The 15558-nt window shown below is 35.6% G+C and overlaps 4 protein-coding genes across 4 annotated transcripts in view; 2 read left to right on the top strand and 2 right to left on the bottom strand.

The window, feature by feature from the left end:
* LOC104767946 (cation/H(+) antiporter 15-like) overlaps positions 1 to 633 on the bottom strand; it is a 4316-nt gene extending 3683 nt beyond the window's left edge. The window contains exon 1 of the mRNA XM_010491906.1: positions 598 to 633. Coding sequence (XP_010490208.1) covers positions 598 to 633 — 36 coding nt within the window. The remainder of the gene's footprint in view (positions 1 to 597) is intronic.
* On the top strand, positions 1260 to 3502 carry LOC104766636 (ABC transporter G family member 5). The gene has a single exon (XM_010490556.2). The coding sequence runs from the start codon at positions 1418 to 1420 to the stop codon at positions 3365 to 3367; it is 1950 nt and encodes a 649-aa protein (XP_010488858.1). The 5' UTR covers positions 1260 to 1417; the 3' UTR covers positions 3368 to 3502.
* Positions 3608 to 5804, bottom strand: LOC104766637 (pentatricopeptide repeat-containing protein At2g13600). Its single transcript, XM_019241587.1, has one exon. It carries the CDS (start codon positions 5684 to 5686, stop codon positions 3608 to 3610), a length of 2079 nt encoding a protein of 692 aa, XP_019097132.1. The 5' UTR covers positions 5687 to 5804.
* LOC104767945 lies at positions 6643 to 7188 on the top strand. The gene has a single exon (XM_010491905.1). It carries the CDS (start codon positions 6643 to 6645, stop codon positions 7186 to 7188), a length of 546 nt encoding a protein of 181 aa, XP_010490207.1.

Raw genomic sequence — 15558 nt, 5'->3', positions numbered from 1 at the left:
AGGACACATTAAGCCATATGAGGGAAAGGGAATGGATTCAAAGTTGGTGGTGTTCCGTATCATCCTCTCTACTCAACAAGTCAAGCATCATCATTGATCATCTCTATTTTTGGTCTTCTTTTCTTTTATTAGAACTTTAAAAAAATATATTTTCAGGTGTTTTGCTAACCGATTTTTTTTTTTTTTTATTCCCCATAATACAGTAAATATTACATGAATGATTAATTATTATGATCTTTAAAGAAAATGTGTTTTGCAGTTTTTTTTTTCCTTTCACAAAACACATTTATAGCCATTAGTGGAAAGAAAAAGACAAATTCTCGCCACCCTATTGTCTAAAAGTATTATGATCTTTAAAGAAAAAGAGATTCTCTGAAGACTTTACTTAAGTCATTAATCATATACCAAACAAAATTAGAAACTTATGAAAAGAAATCAAGTATGACCATCTAATTTATTTACTTATGTTAAAATAAAATTAAAAATTAGAAATAATTGAAAATGTAAATTTATAAATAAGAGGAATGATAAAAATATTTATGTGGCCAATTATAGCCACATAAACACTCTGGCTAAATGAGCTAGTACAAAAGTAACCATAGGTTCGGCATGGACATATAGTAGTATAGCCATGAATACTTGGTGGCTAACCCATTGTTACAGTGGCTATGGAATAGTCATGGCTCTAGTGTTTTCCAATTTAGCCAAAAATATTTCTTACGTGGCTCCGTCTTTGGCGTTTAATAATATTTCGTGGCTATACCAAGTATTTTTTTTTTTTGATATTTGTCGTAGTTTACATAAAGACGTAACGCCTCATATGTGGTTACAGAAACATTTTTAGGGCCTAAAGTGTCAATACATGTAAATTTATCATGGAAGAAACTAATAATGCCATTAACAAAACAAAAATTTCTGAAAATCACTTTTCTTGAAGACGTCGGCAACTTTTTAACAATGTTAAATGATTTTTTTTTTTTTAAAATTGGAAATTGGTGAAGACATGACAAATTGACAAGTAGTATATATAGATTACAGATATGGAAGTAAATAATGGGTACAAAGGGACACGTGACTCTTCATTTCTTGGAAAAGTTACAGAGAAGTGAGAAGAACAATGGCATGTGAACCCCTCTCTCTCTATTTATATGGTATAAGAAAACAATGGCCCGTGACCAAACTTAAAATTTTCAACTCTCTTCACTTAAATCCAATACTACAAATTACAGAAGTCTAGCTGTCTTTTGAACCATTATGACCAATCCAATACTAACCAAAGTTTATTATAATCATGATACGCATCAGTAGAAAAACCAACAAAAGAGATCATATATAATTGGTATTGTTCTATTACTTGTCCTTTTTCTTAAGCATTGGAGAAAGAGAGAAAGAGAGAGAGAACAAAGCTTCTTCATCAATGGAGAAGGAAGGATGTGAGATCGAAGCTTTAGATATTGATTATAACATCTTTGAACGGAAGATTAATGTTAATCCTTTCGGATTCTTTACTCAAAAACCGCGGCCAGAAGCTGACCAGACGGTTAAGACAGAGGAAGAGTCGTGGAAGCTAGAGCATGAATCCGGCAACAAAGTCAAGCATGTACTAAAAGGAGTGACCTGCAGAGCCATGCCTTGGGAGATTCTTGCCATTGTTGGCCCAAGTGGTGCAGGGAAGTCTTCTTTGCTTGAAATTCTAGCTGCTAGACTCATCCCTCAAACCGGGTCGGTTTTGGTCAACAAGAGACCGGTGGATAGAGCCAACTTCAAGAAAATTTCTGGTTATGTCACCCAAAAGGACACTCTGTTTCCTTTGCTTACGGTTGAGGAAACCCTTCTGTTCAGTGCTAAGCTGCGTTTAAAGCTCCCAGCTGACGAGCTGAGATCACGGGTTAAGTCGTTGGTCCATGAGCTTGGGCTTGAAGCTGTTGCAACAGCTCGTGTTGGCGATGATACCGTCAGAGGGATATCGGGTGGAGAGAGACGCCGTGTCTCCATAGGAGTTGAAGTTATTCACGACCCCAAAGTTTTGATCCTTGATGAGCCGACCTCTGGTCTTGATAGTACTTCGGCTCTGCAGATCATAGACATGCTCAAGCACATGGCTGAAACACGAGGCCGGACCATTATTCTGAGTATCCACCAACCAGGGTTTCGGATAGTCAAACAGTTCAATTCTGTACTTTTGTTGGCCAATGGCTCGACCTTAAAGCAGGGCTCGGTGGATCAGCTTGGAGTGTATTTAAGGTCAAATGGTTTGCACCCTCCTATCCATGAAAACATCGTAGAATTTGCCATTGAATCAATCGAACCCATCACAAAACAGCAACGGCTACAGGAAAGCAGAAGAGAAGCTCATATCCTAACATCACAAAAAACATTACAAGAGAAGAGATCAGAAGATAATCAAGGGGAGAGCAGAAGTGGAAAATTCACACTGCAACAGCTGTTTCAACAAACAAGGGTTGCTGATGTAGGAACGATGAACATAGCAACGGAGTTCACCAGAGATTTTGCAAATTCAAGACTAGAAGAAACTATGATACTCACTCATAGGTTCTCCAAGAACATTTTCAGAACCAAGGAGCTTTTCGCGTGCAGGACAGTTCAGATGTTAGGTTCAGGGATTGTCCTAGGTCTAATTTTTCATAATCTCAAAGAAGATTTAAAAGGTGCACGAGAAAGAGTTGGGCTCTTTGCATTCATACTGACCTTCCTGCTAACTTCAACAATAGAGGCACTCCCTATATTTCTGCAAGAAAGAGAGATTCTGATGAAGGAAACATCTAGTGGAAGCTACAGAGTGTCCTCATATGCCGTCGCCAATGGACTTGTTTACTTGCCATTTCTGCTCATCCTAGCTATTCTATTCTCAGTCCCAGTGTACTGGCTGGTGGGACTGAACCCAAATTTCATGGCATTTCTGCACTTTTTGCTCCTAATTTGGTTGATCCTCTACACAGCAAACTCAGTGGTTGTGTGCTTTAGTGCACTGGTTCCTAATTTCATTGTTGGAAACTCAGTGATTTCTGGTGTGATGGGTTCCTTCTTTCTGTTTTCTGGCTACTTCATATCAAACCATGAGATCCCTAATTACTGGATTTTCATGCACTACATCTCCTTGTTCAAGTACCCGTTTGAAGGATTTCTGATTAATGAGTTCTCCAAATCAAGCAAGTGTTTAGAGTATGGATTTGGAAAATGCTTGATGACAGAGGAGGATCTACTAAAAGAAGAAAGGTATGGAGAGGAAAATAGATGGAAAAACGTTGTGATCATGCTATGTTTTGTCTTGTTCTACAGGTTCATTTCCTATGCGATTCTGAGGTGTAGATGTTCACAAAGAAGTTTCAAAACCACTCTTGTTTAATAAATGTGGTAGCAATAATATATTTTCTGAAATACATTTGGTTACAGGTTTGTTTATGTGTTTAATTATTTACTTCGTACAGCAGCCAAAGATGTTAAAGAAAGTGTTGTTTATGCAAAAAGTGAATTTTCCATTGATTCTATCGTCTCTCACTTACCACCTGTTTCTATTTCCTTAAGTTTTTTTCAAGTAAAGAGAATAGATTTCCAACAAAAAGAAAACAAATCCAGCAAAAAGCACTTACATGGCATTGTCCCAAAGAAGATCCATTTCCTCAGACGAGAGTGATTCTGATTCGGCATGATCTGGTTCCTGTCTCATCTCTGCTATTAGAATATCAAGAAGTGAGTGTATCTGCCTTTTTCGAGGATGCCTTTTGTCTTTAACCATGAAAACATGAAGATGTCCTAGTATCTTTATCCAACTACAGCCTGGCTGCTTCGTGACTCCCTCTTTCCTCATCAACTTTCGTACACTTATCACATCCTCCCATTTTCCGACCTCAGCGTACATGTTAGACAGAAGAACATATGGTCCTGAATTTGACGCTTCTACTTCTAGAAGCTTCTCTGCAACGTATTTACCTATCATGATGTTCCTATGTACTTTACAAGCAGCAAGCAGTGAACCCCATATAACAGAATCTGGTTGCATGGGCATCTCCTCGACCATGCTCTTTGCTTCTTCGAGAAATCCAGCTCGACCAAGCAAATCTACCATGCACGTATAGTGATCCCTAAGCGGAGCCACACCAAAATCTCTGGTCATGGAAGAGAAGTAATGTCGTCCTTCTTCAACAAATCCAGCATGTCCGCATGCAGAGAGGACACCAATCATGGTAATGTGATCTGGTTTTTCTCCAGAATCAAGCATTTCTCTGAACAACTCAAGAGCCTCATTTCCATAACCATTTTGTGCAAACCCAATAATCATCGCATTCCAGGAAACACGATCTCTTTCCATCATCTTCCTAAATACAAGATAACCATCTTCTACACAACCACATTTTACATACATATCTATCAAGGAATTGCCAACAAATATATCAGCTTCTTCACCAGATTGAAACTTAAAGCCATGCTTCAAGACATGGACATGAGCCTGCATGCCGAGATGTAACTCTGCAAGATCTGCACATGCCTTGAGGATATTTGCAAAGGTATAGTGGGTCGGGGATATTGATTCTCTCTTTAAGAGACAAAAGAGACTCAGTGCTTCTTCGTTTTCCCCATTTTGAGTATAGCCAGCAATTAGCGCATTCCATGAAACAATATTCCTCTCCGCCATTTTGGTGAACATGAGTCTAGCTGCCTTAGTGCTTGCAGCCATTGCGTACCCACTGATCATGGAAGTTTCTGCAATTACATTCCTGATAGGCATGCTATCAAATATGAACCTAGCTTCACTTAATTTGCTGCACTTTGCATACATATCCACAAAAGCATTGGTTAGAATGATGTCATTCCTTAACTTATCGTTTTTAACAACACGGCCATGAATTTCCTGACCAACCTTAATCGCCGACAAGCTTGCACAGGCACTAATCACACTTGCTAATGTAACCTCATCTGGCTCAACCCTAGACTCCAACATCACTTGGAAAACCTTGAGAGCTTCCAGGGCAGGACCATTTTGTTCGTAGCATGTAATCAAACTATTCCAAGAGACAACGTTTCTATCACCCATCTCATCAAAAACCCGCTGAGCATCATTGACGTTACCACATTTGGAATACATATCAACAAGAGCAGAACCTATATACACATCTGACAAACAAGGCGACTTTGCAATCAAAGAATGTATTTGTACACCCTTATTCATATCATTCAGACCTGAACAAGCGCTAAGACCACTAGCAAAAGTATATTCATTTAGCACAAACCCTTCCTTATGCATCATACCGAAATAAAACAAAGCATCTTCACACCTATCATGCTGAGCAAAACCCGAAACCATGGAGTTCCAAGTACACTGGTCGCGTTCAGGCATTGACCGGAACAAAGAATCAGCTTCATCTAAAAAACCTAACTTGGTCAAACCCGTCACAACAGAGTTCCAAGTGTAAACATTTCGTTCAGGCATTTCGTCGAACAGTTGGCGACTATTGTTAAGTGACCCACATTTCGCATACGCGTCAATGAGACGATTCTGTATAAAGACCTCGTTTGAGAAACCGGATTTGAAGATAGAAGCATGGACACAACGGACATCAGTTGCTGATAACTTGGCTCGGATGCATGAATCAAGAAGCTTTGCGAATGGTGAAGAATCCGTGAGAGAAGAGAGATCACCAGCGAGCTTGAGAAATGATTGTCTCATTCCATTATCGTCGTTTGAACATGAATCTTGGTTTCTCTCTAGCAATCAAAAGTGTGTCTGGGAGGGATTTGAGTAGAAGGCCCCGGTTTCTTTCTTATCAATCTGGAAATGATCAACTGTACCAAACCGGAATAACTCGGACCAAAAATATAAAGGTTAATAATTTCTCACAAGCACAAAAATGAATTAGTTTTATTTTTAGAAACTAGGGAAAAATAAAGAATACAATCTGAGTAGCACAAAAGCTTCATGGGTTTGAGTAGTAGAAACCATGGATGGAAAAAAATGAAAAATCAGTTACTCAAAAGATAGTGATGTAGGAAGCCGCGGTTAAAAAAGAAGGTAAGAAGAGGAAATGAGAACATGATAGAGCTCCCATCAGACGATCGTCCGCCTCCTTCCCCTGTTGGCACAGTTTTCTATCCATTTCCTGGTCCTAACATAAATTTGCCATATGGATGCATTTAGATAACATAAAGACTATTTTGAGACTGGTGTTTCTTCCTTACATTTGTTTTAAATTCGGTTACCTCAAGAATTTGGTGACTACGGTAGGAGAGTTGTGTAAAGCAGAACAACAACAACACAACACTTGTTGTTTCGGTCCAGAAAGGAAAGAGAGTAGGCCTTGACAATATTAAGTCCATCAAGATTCTGAGTAATGAAGCTCCCTCTAACGGTAACAGAGTACCGCCTTTGTCTACACCATGTGAACCTGTTCGTATAGTCAAACCAAGTGTGACAGGTCACACTATGATCCAAGTAAAGACCATATACGCTCCTCTTGGAACAATCGAGCTTTGTAAACCTAGTCCTTGTCATATATATATATATTCACAATGTGATGTAACAAAGTTTGCTAAGAAATAAAGTTATCATTTTGAGCCATTTCACTCTCGTTTACTAGGGTTCTTAACCCTTACTTTCATGGTATCAGAGCATTAGTAATACGATCTATGGCTCCAGAAGATTCTTTTTCTTCAGCTCCGTTATCTATCTCTCAAGTTGTGACTCTCAAACTTACAGAGTCCAACTATCTTCAATGGAAAAATCAGTTCGAGTCTTTCCTTTCTCCTCAAATGTTACTTGGTTACGTTAAAGGTTTGATTCCTCGTCCAGCGTCAACACGGTCAGTCACTGGTGTAGAAGGAGTCACTGAAGAACCAAATCCAGAGTTTCTCAAATGGGTTCGCAATGATCAACTGGTCATGGCATGGACGTGGATCTTGGGGTCTCTTTCTGAAGCAGCCATCAGAGTCGTCTACGGTCTGCAGTCTGCTCAAGAGGTATGGTCTGCCCTCGCTAAGAATTTTAATAGGGTGTCCACCTCTAGGAAGTTTGAACTGCAGAATAAGTTGGGAGCTTGTCTTAAGTCTGGTAGATCTATGGAGGACTACCTTAGTGAGCTCAAACAAGTGTTTGATCAACTTGATTCAATAGGTTTTCTTATGAGTGATTTGGAAAAAATTCATGGCTTACTGTTTGGTCTTGCTAAGGAATAAGAGATTGTAGCTACTGTGATTTAACACTCTATGGATTCCATTCCTCCTCCTTGTTATGAAGATGTTGTCTTCAAGGTTATTGCCTTTGATGATAAACTGAAAGCGTACTCTGTTGCGCCTGTTGTCACTCCACATCTCGCTTTTCAAGCTGTGAAACAACAACAACACTTTGATAGAGGAGGTTCGAACAACAGCAACAGAGGTGGACGATCTGGTGGTGGCTACAGAGGTAGAGGAAACTACTCTACAAGAGGTCATGGGTTCCAACAACATAGCAACAATCAAAACAGAACTGGAGGATCTTCTACTCGACCAACGTTTCAAATCTATGGGAAATACGGTCACAATGCTTTTCGACTGCTACAATCGTTTTAATGAAGAATTTGTTCAGTCGTTACCCACTGCTCTAGCTGCTATGAGAGTTTCTGATGGGGATCATCACACAGGAAATGAGTGGTTGCCTGCTAGTGGTTCTACTGCCCACATTACTAACACCACTGCAAATCTGCAACATGCTTAACCTTATCAAGGTCAAGAATCGGTAATGGTTGGTAATGGTGAGATCTTGCCCATCACTCACATTGGATCAGTACCTCTTCAGACAACATCAGGTAAATTTCTCCCTCTGAAAGATGTTCTGGTCTGTCCAAATGTACTAAATCACTTCTCTCAGTCTCTAAGCTATGTGACGACTATCCTTGCTCTGTTAAATTTGATTCTGATGGTGTACGTGTAAAGGAAAAGCATACCAAGCAGCTCCTCACAACTAAAAACAAGAGTAGAGACCACTATGTGCTCGGGACCAGAGTTCGCAGCCTTGTATTCTAGTTGATAGCTAGCAAATAGTGATGAACTGTGACGCAAACGTTTGGGGCATCCGAGTGCAGAGATTCTTCAGCATTTGTCTTCTACTGCAGCAATAACAATAAACAAGCGCACCAACAAGCTTTGTGAGTCTTGCAGGCTTGGGAAGAGTGCTCAGCTTCCTTTTTCTTCCTCTATGTTTGTAGCTATTAGACCTCTTGAGAGGATACATTGTGATTTTTGGGGTCCTGCTCCAATCGCTTTTACTTAGGGTTTTAGATACTATGTTATCTTTGTTGACAACTACTCTCGCGATTGTTGGTTTTATCCTTTGAAGAATAAATCAGACTTCTACTCAGTTTTCATTCTTTTCCAAGACTTTGTTGAGAATTAGTTAAATCAGAAAATCAAGATGTTTTAGTGTGATGGTGGAGGTGAATTTGTTAGTACTCGGTTTGTGACTCACCTTGCAACCTATGTAATCAAGAAACTAATATCTTGTCCTCACACTCCTCAACAAAATGGTTTAGCAGGGAGAAAACACAGACATTTAACTGAATTAGGCCTCAGCATGATGTTTCAGAGCAAGGTGCCACAACAATTCTGGGTTGAAACCTTCTTTACAGCGAACTACCTGAGTAATCTACTTCCCTCCTCTGTGTTCACCTCTTCTCTGAGTCCTTATGAAGCATTGTTCTAGCTCAAGCCTGATTACTCGACTTTGAGAGTTTTTGGCAGTGTTTGCTATCCTACTCTTTGTGCCTATGGTACCATTAAGTTTGATCCTAAGTCATTGAAGTGTGTCTTTCTAGGATACAACAATAAATATAAAGGGTATCGGTGCATCTACCCTCCTACTGGACGTGTCTATATCAGTAGACATGTTTTCTTTGATGAACAGGTCTTTCCCTTTGCGGATGACTACTCTCACTTGGTGCGAGCAGCAACAACATCTCTTCTATCTGCTTGGCAGAAAAGCTTTCAGTCTCTATCACCTGCAGTTCTTGCTGTTTCTACTTCTTCAGCAGATCTTGATTCTAACAAGGTGTTGTTTCAAATATTACACCTACAGAACCTGAACCAGCAACTGTAGCACCTGCAATTGTAGCTCCTCCAGAACCTGAACCAACAGTTGTAGAGCCTGAAACTACATATCCTACACCGTCACCTGTAGAAACTACTAAGTCACCAACAATCTCCGAAAGTGAATCAGGCAATGAAGCTCCTTTATTTTCAGAGGCTGACTTCCCTCCACTTGTTGCATCAGTTGTTAATGATCATACTATGATCACCAGGGGAAAAGATGGTGTTCGAAAACCAAATCCCAAATATGCTCTTATAGTCACTCACACCACTGTTAAAGAGCCCAAAACAATAGCCTCTGCACTAAAACATCCAGGATGGACATCATTTATGGGAGAAGAGGTTGACACCTTTGTTGAAACCAGAAATTTTTCTTTAGTTCCACATGAACCATATATGAATGTCCTTGGTTGCAGATGGGTCTTCAAAACGAAACTCAATGCTGATGGTAGCTTGGATAAGCTTCGAGCTCACCTCGTATCAAAGGGATATGATCAAGAGGAAGGAGTTGATTTCCTTGAAACATATAGCCCAGTAGTTCGAACTGCAACAATCCGTCTTGTTATGCTGCAGTCGTCAACAAATGGCCACTCAAGCAACTTGATGTGAAGAACTCCTTTGTCCATGGAGATTTAACAGAAATGGTCTACATGCAGCAACCTTCTGGCGTTGTTGATGTTGTCAATCCCTCACATGTCTGGAAACTACACAAAGCAGTCTATGGTTTAAAGCAAGCCCCTCGGGTATGGTTTGACAAATTCAGTAAGTTTCTTTTGCATTTTGGATTTACGTGCAGTTTCAAAGATCATTCTCTCTTTGTTTATGATAGAGATAATGATCTTATCGTTTTACTCCTCTATGTGGACGATAATGATCTCTACTTCATTACGTAGTCTCTCTACCGTCTTTTCCAGATTTACAATCGCAGATTCCCTCGATGCAACATCTTTAGCGCTCTCTTGCATTCTCTTCTCTGTCCCTCCGTACGTCTTGTACTCTTCCAAAATCTCTGGGGCTTATTTTAGTCATCTATTAGCTTCTTGATTATTGCTTCTCGTTCTTGGAACAAACCGTTGATCAGTTTATGCTCTTTTGGTTCATGCAGATAAATCTTCTCAACCTCGGTGGTTGAAACGACATCTAAATTTCGTACATCGCTTCACAATGGTGCTTCCACACAACCTATGATTAAATACAATTAACGAATTAGTATCCCTTATATATTAAAAAAAAAAGCATTCTCACAGAAAATGCTGATTTGACGCATTTATAGAGCTCTGGACATTATTTTCCTTTATTTGTCATCAATTTTTAATAATATTTACATTTATTTACCATTGTATTTTTCCAAAAATACAATTAACGCCCAAAATTAAATATTATATTCTCTTTCTAACTTAATTATATCCTTTAATTATATTTTCATAAAATTTTTAAAATGAATTTTAAGAACTCTTTGTTCATATGATATAATAATATAATATTGATATTATAATAATTCTCACGGGTTATATTTTAATTATTATACAAATCTTTTTTTTATAAATATATACTATACAATCGAATTTTAGATTTTTCAATTACTGATAAATATAAAAGATTTTATAAATAAAAATTACATTAAAAAATTTAATAATTATTTTATACCGCACTATGTGCGGGTTGTTACCTAGTGTATATTTAAACAAAAAAGTTGGCACGAACAAAAGAAATGATAGGTAGTTATAAACTTATATTGTGAATAAAACACTAAGTATTTATAAGAATCTAAGAGGCGTTCATGTTTTGGGTTTTTACATTTTTTACAATTTCCATCAACACATGAAAGAAGAAATTTATATTTTTGAAAGATACGACGGGCCATTATCACAACCAATATTCGTAAAATTACCTTTATTTTTGTGTTAGAAAATACACGTTATCTTATATATATATATGTATATGGTTTTTTTTTCTTTTGTACAATTTTTGAATAATTTCAAAAATGTTAATTAATTAGATGTCTATTTATAATTTACTTATATAACCTAAGAACCATATTAACATAAAATCATAGGAAATTAGGCATTCTAAAATTGAGAACGTTTACAAAAATATTTATGGCTTTTCTTTTTATGATTACATATATTAAGGAAAGAGTTTTTAATTAAGTAAATTTTAGTTTTACCAAAATTCTAACGCTGACATGGAAGTTGACATGTCGAATCCTGATTGGATGTTTTAAATCCTAGGTGGACAGCCTTAGAAGCTTATACCTTCTACTTTTATTTAGCATCGATTTAGGATATGTCATTTATTAAAAATTGTTATTTTGGTTAAATCTTTCTTCATGTTATAAAAGTACAATTTAACAAGTGTTTTATTTTTATATTTTGGTTTAGTGAGTTTCAATTTTTCTTTAAGTTTGGTATTTTGTTAGGGACCATTTTGTTATGAAGTGTGTATTTTACCAAAAAGATTCATGAATATGTTTGTTTTGAAGTGGTAAAAAAAAAAGAGCAAATCCACTAAACCATTTTTTAATAAATGGCACATCTATGGGGGTGTATTGAAAGTAGGATTTTGGAGAATTTTGTGGGATTTATGATATTTTGGATTTTGGGAGATTTAAGTGAGTTTTGGTGGATTTGTTATTATTTTCCATTTAAAAAAAAGAAAGTAGTTTGTGATTTGGTGAGATTTGTAGAATAATTTTGAGTGATTTTAAGAGATTCTCACCCTCATAAGAAAATGGAATAGTAACGAGAGTTTACAATGTTCAGCGAGACCGGAAAATCCGACGAAAGGATGATCCGTTAAAAGATGTTTTAAAAAAGGGTAGGTTTTGTTAAAATCACATTTCTAAAAGTGTGATTTGTTAAACCAAATTTTTAACTAAAAATGAAGCTCAAATCTCCTAAAATCCCTTTGTTAAATAAATTTGTTAGGATATGAGTTTAACAAATCGTAGTTGAATAACAAGGGATTCTATATTATTTTAATTTATTTTACATATATTTCATATTCAGTAACATAAATTATTAGCTGAATAAACTAAATCAAATCCACAAAAATTCCCGATCCAATAAAGAAAAGGAGTATTTGTAATTTTAGTACGTTTTGAAGAAAAAATTAGGTTTTTAGTACGTTCCCTATTTAAAATCTATATTTTTTTCTTTACAGTTTGATATGCATTTTGTTTTAGTAATTTCAAATATATTTTCATATCAAAAGTGATATATGTGATAGCTCTTTACAGATGTCTATACACATAATTAAGTGTCTAGATGTAATTTATTAAATACAAAAAATCTATGTTTTTTTTTTTAATTTTGAATATTTTTTGTTTGATGATTTTATTTGATAATATTAAATATTTTTTACAAAACTTATTTCTTAGGATAATTGTAATTTTAGTATGTTTCCAAAACTTATTTAGGAATATAGTATGTTCACTATTCATAATAGGATAATTAGACGAAGGACTACTTGTGAGAGATACAAATATTTGGTAAGATATATTTTCTTCTAAATTTATGTCTATGTTTTTTTTATAGTTTGATATGCATTTTGTATTATTATATTAAATATTTTTATAACACAACTGATATATATTATTGTTCTGTACATATTTATAGTTGGATGGTTTTTAATCCGTACAATGGATTGTTAGATATATCAATTCCAGCAAAACCATCCAGCCATAAACGTATACAAATCAATTCCAACAAAAAACATGTATAATAACCATCCAGCCATAAACGTGTACACATCAAAACCATACAGCCATAAATGTCTTCTGATCAAAACAATTCAGTGTACGAATTAACAACCATCCAGCCGTAAACGTATACAAATCAATTCCAACAAAAAACATGTATAATAACCATCCATCCATAAACGTGTACAAATCAAAACCATACAGCCATAAATGTTTACTGATCAAAACAATCCAATGTCCGGATTAACAACCATCCAGCAATAAATGTGTAGAGAACAATCATATACATCAGTTGTGATATAAAAATAATGAAAAATAATTAAACAAAATGCAGATCAAATTATAAAAAAAAAACCATAGATTTTTTGTATATGAATTTTTTTTTTGATTACATATACCACTTTTGGTATAAAATACATTTGAAATAAATAAAACAAAATGCATATCAAACTATAAAGAAAAAAATATAGTATTTTTGTATCTGAAAAAAGGGGATTTTCAAAAATACCCCTTTTCCTATGTCACTTTTTAAAAATACCCTTTTATGTTGGTCATTTAAAAAAATACACTTTTCTATGAATAAAATCACTAAATTCTAAACTCTAAACTCCAAATATTAAACCATAACCCCTCAAAACTATATCCTAAATGTAAAATGAGAATCCAAACCTAAAAAAAAAATCTAAAAATTAATTTAACACATTGAAATTATCTAAAAGATAGTAAAAATGAAAATGTTCAAAAATGGGTATTTTTGAAAAGGTATCCCATAAAGGGTATTTTTAACAAATTCTCAAAAAAAATCTTATTATCAAATATCTAAATAACTAGACATGGGGTGTTTTAAAAAATAAAAATACAAAAATTATATCTCATATCAAATTATAAAGAAAAAAATATAGTACTTTTGTATCTGAAAAAAAATTATATTATCAAATATCTGAATAACTAGATATGGACTGTTTTAAAAAAAAATAAAAAAACAAAATTATATCTCATATCAAATTATAAAGAAAAAAATATAGTATTTTTGTATCTGAAAAAAAAATTATATTATCAAATATCTGAATAAAGGTGTTTTAAAAAAAACAAAAAAACAAAAATTATATCTCACACAAATGTGTCCTACATAAATTTTCTTTCTCTCACACCCTCTCTCACGCCCACTCTCACTCTCTCTCATCCTTTCTTATTCTCTCTCACTCTCTCTCACTCTCTCAGACTCAGACCCAATCTGCAAGATACCCTAAAGAAAATGGTATTAAAACCCCTTGATATTAATTTCATGAAGATAGTTTAACCTTAAGTTGGTCTAGTGGTAAAATTGTAATAAACCCTTGATATTAATTTCACAAAATACTTTAACCTTAAGGACTTAGTGAGGGAGGGATTTTCTCCTCATTCCTTTTCTTGGCCAAACGAACAGATCTCCTCAGTTCCTTCTTCTCATAAACAGCAGCAATAGGCATAGTTATCTCATCAGCATTAATCTTTACTACACTCTTTGGGCGACGCTCTGCCTTGGAAACTTGTTCACGCATTGGGCTTGTCATTTGGTCCCATAAACTAATCAAAGCACAAGATATCTGAATATGAAGTCTGTTCAGGTAGTAGCTGTAAATAGAGAGAATATGATTGTATTATTATTGTTATCTATTGTCAAATGGAATGATACAAATTATATATAAGCACAAACCATAATCAAAAGACATAATTAAAGAGATTAGATAGAATAATATAATTAATGTATATTAGAGTAATATATGGGATTTGAGTAATCATAGGTGATATGATGATACTCTTTCTTTAATAGTAGCTACTCATACTCTCGATTTCTCTACCGTTCATTCTCCTGTGATGATGACAAAAAAAAATTAAAAAATAACCCCAAATGCAAAAGCATAGAAATTTTGCAGAAGAGCAAGAATTAGAGGGAAAGATGATTATTACTCGTTCAAAATCCACAATCTATCGAACTCGCTCTTCAAGGATTCAGATTTGCGTCTCTCGAATTCCCTCTCTATTTTCAGCTGCAAGAATCGGAGCATTTCAAATACAGAATCGGAGCTAGGCAAAGAGAGGACCAGAAGAGAGTATAAATTCACGCACCAGTAGTTTCTCCCGTCTTTGTTCAGAGCTATTCATCAAACAATACATGCACACAAGAAAGTGATCTCCCAGGTGAAGGACTCAAGCTAATAAGGCAAGAAAAAGAAAAAAAAAGCAAACAAACAAAAAATGATGATTCTTTGGGCTTAAGAGATGACCTGAGAACCGGAATAAGAACATCATCCTCAACTTCGTCTGGTGGAATTATCTTCAACTGGGAAAGTGAAACAAAAATGTTTGAGAATTAAGGACAGCATTCTCAATAATAGGAGAAATAAGTAATTTAATTCATTCTTCCCACCACCCCTAAAATGAAGTTTCATCACCTTTTGATCCACAATGCGCTCGACATCCTCGAGACGACTACTAATTGCTTGCAGATCAGTGAAAGTCGCACTGTCGTCTCTACCAGTCATCCTCCTGGAGAGGAGTATGAAGAAGAAAAGTCAAAATTCAGAATATATATAACCTGAATCTGTAGAAAGTAGGAAATGTACTTACTTGATCAGGAATCGTAATCTCACGACTTCTTTCCGCAGCTGCAAAGCAAGAACATAGAAGCAAGTTCATATATATATATATATGATGAGCAAATTGCTGGGAAACGAGGACAGGAAGAAGGAAGTGAGATTAACATACATACCACTGCTTCTTCATTGTCTTGATCCTCCTGT

This window comes from Camelina sativa, chromosome 19 (assembly GCF_000633955.1).
Source record: "Camelina sativa cultivar DH55 chromosome 19, Cs, whole genome shotgun sequence".
Taxonomy (NCBI): domain Eukaryota; kingdom Viridiplantae; phylum Streptophyta; class Magnoliopsida; order Brassicales; family Brassicaceae; genus Camelina; species Camelina sativa.
This window is presented reverse-complemented; position numbering and strand designations above follow the sequence as displayed.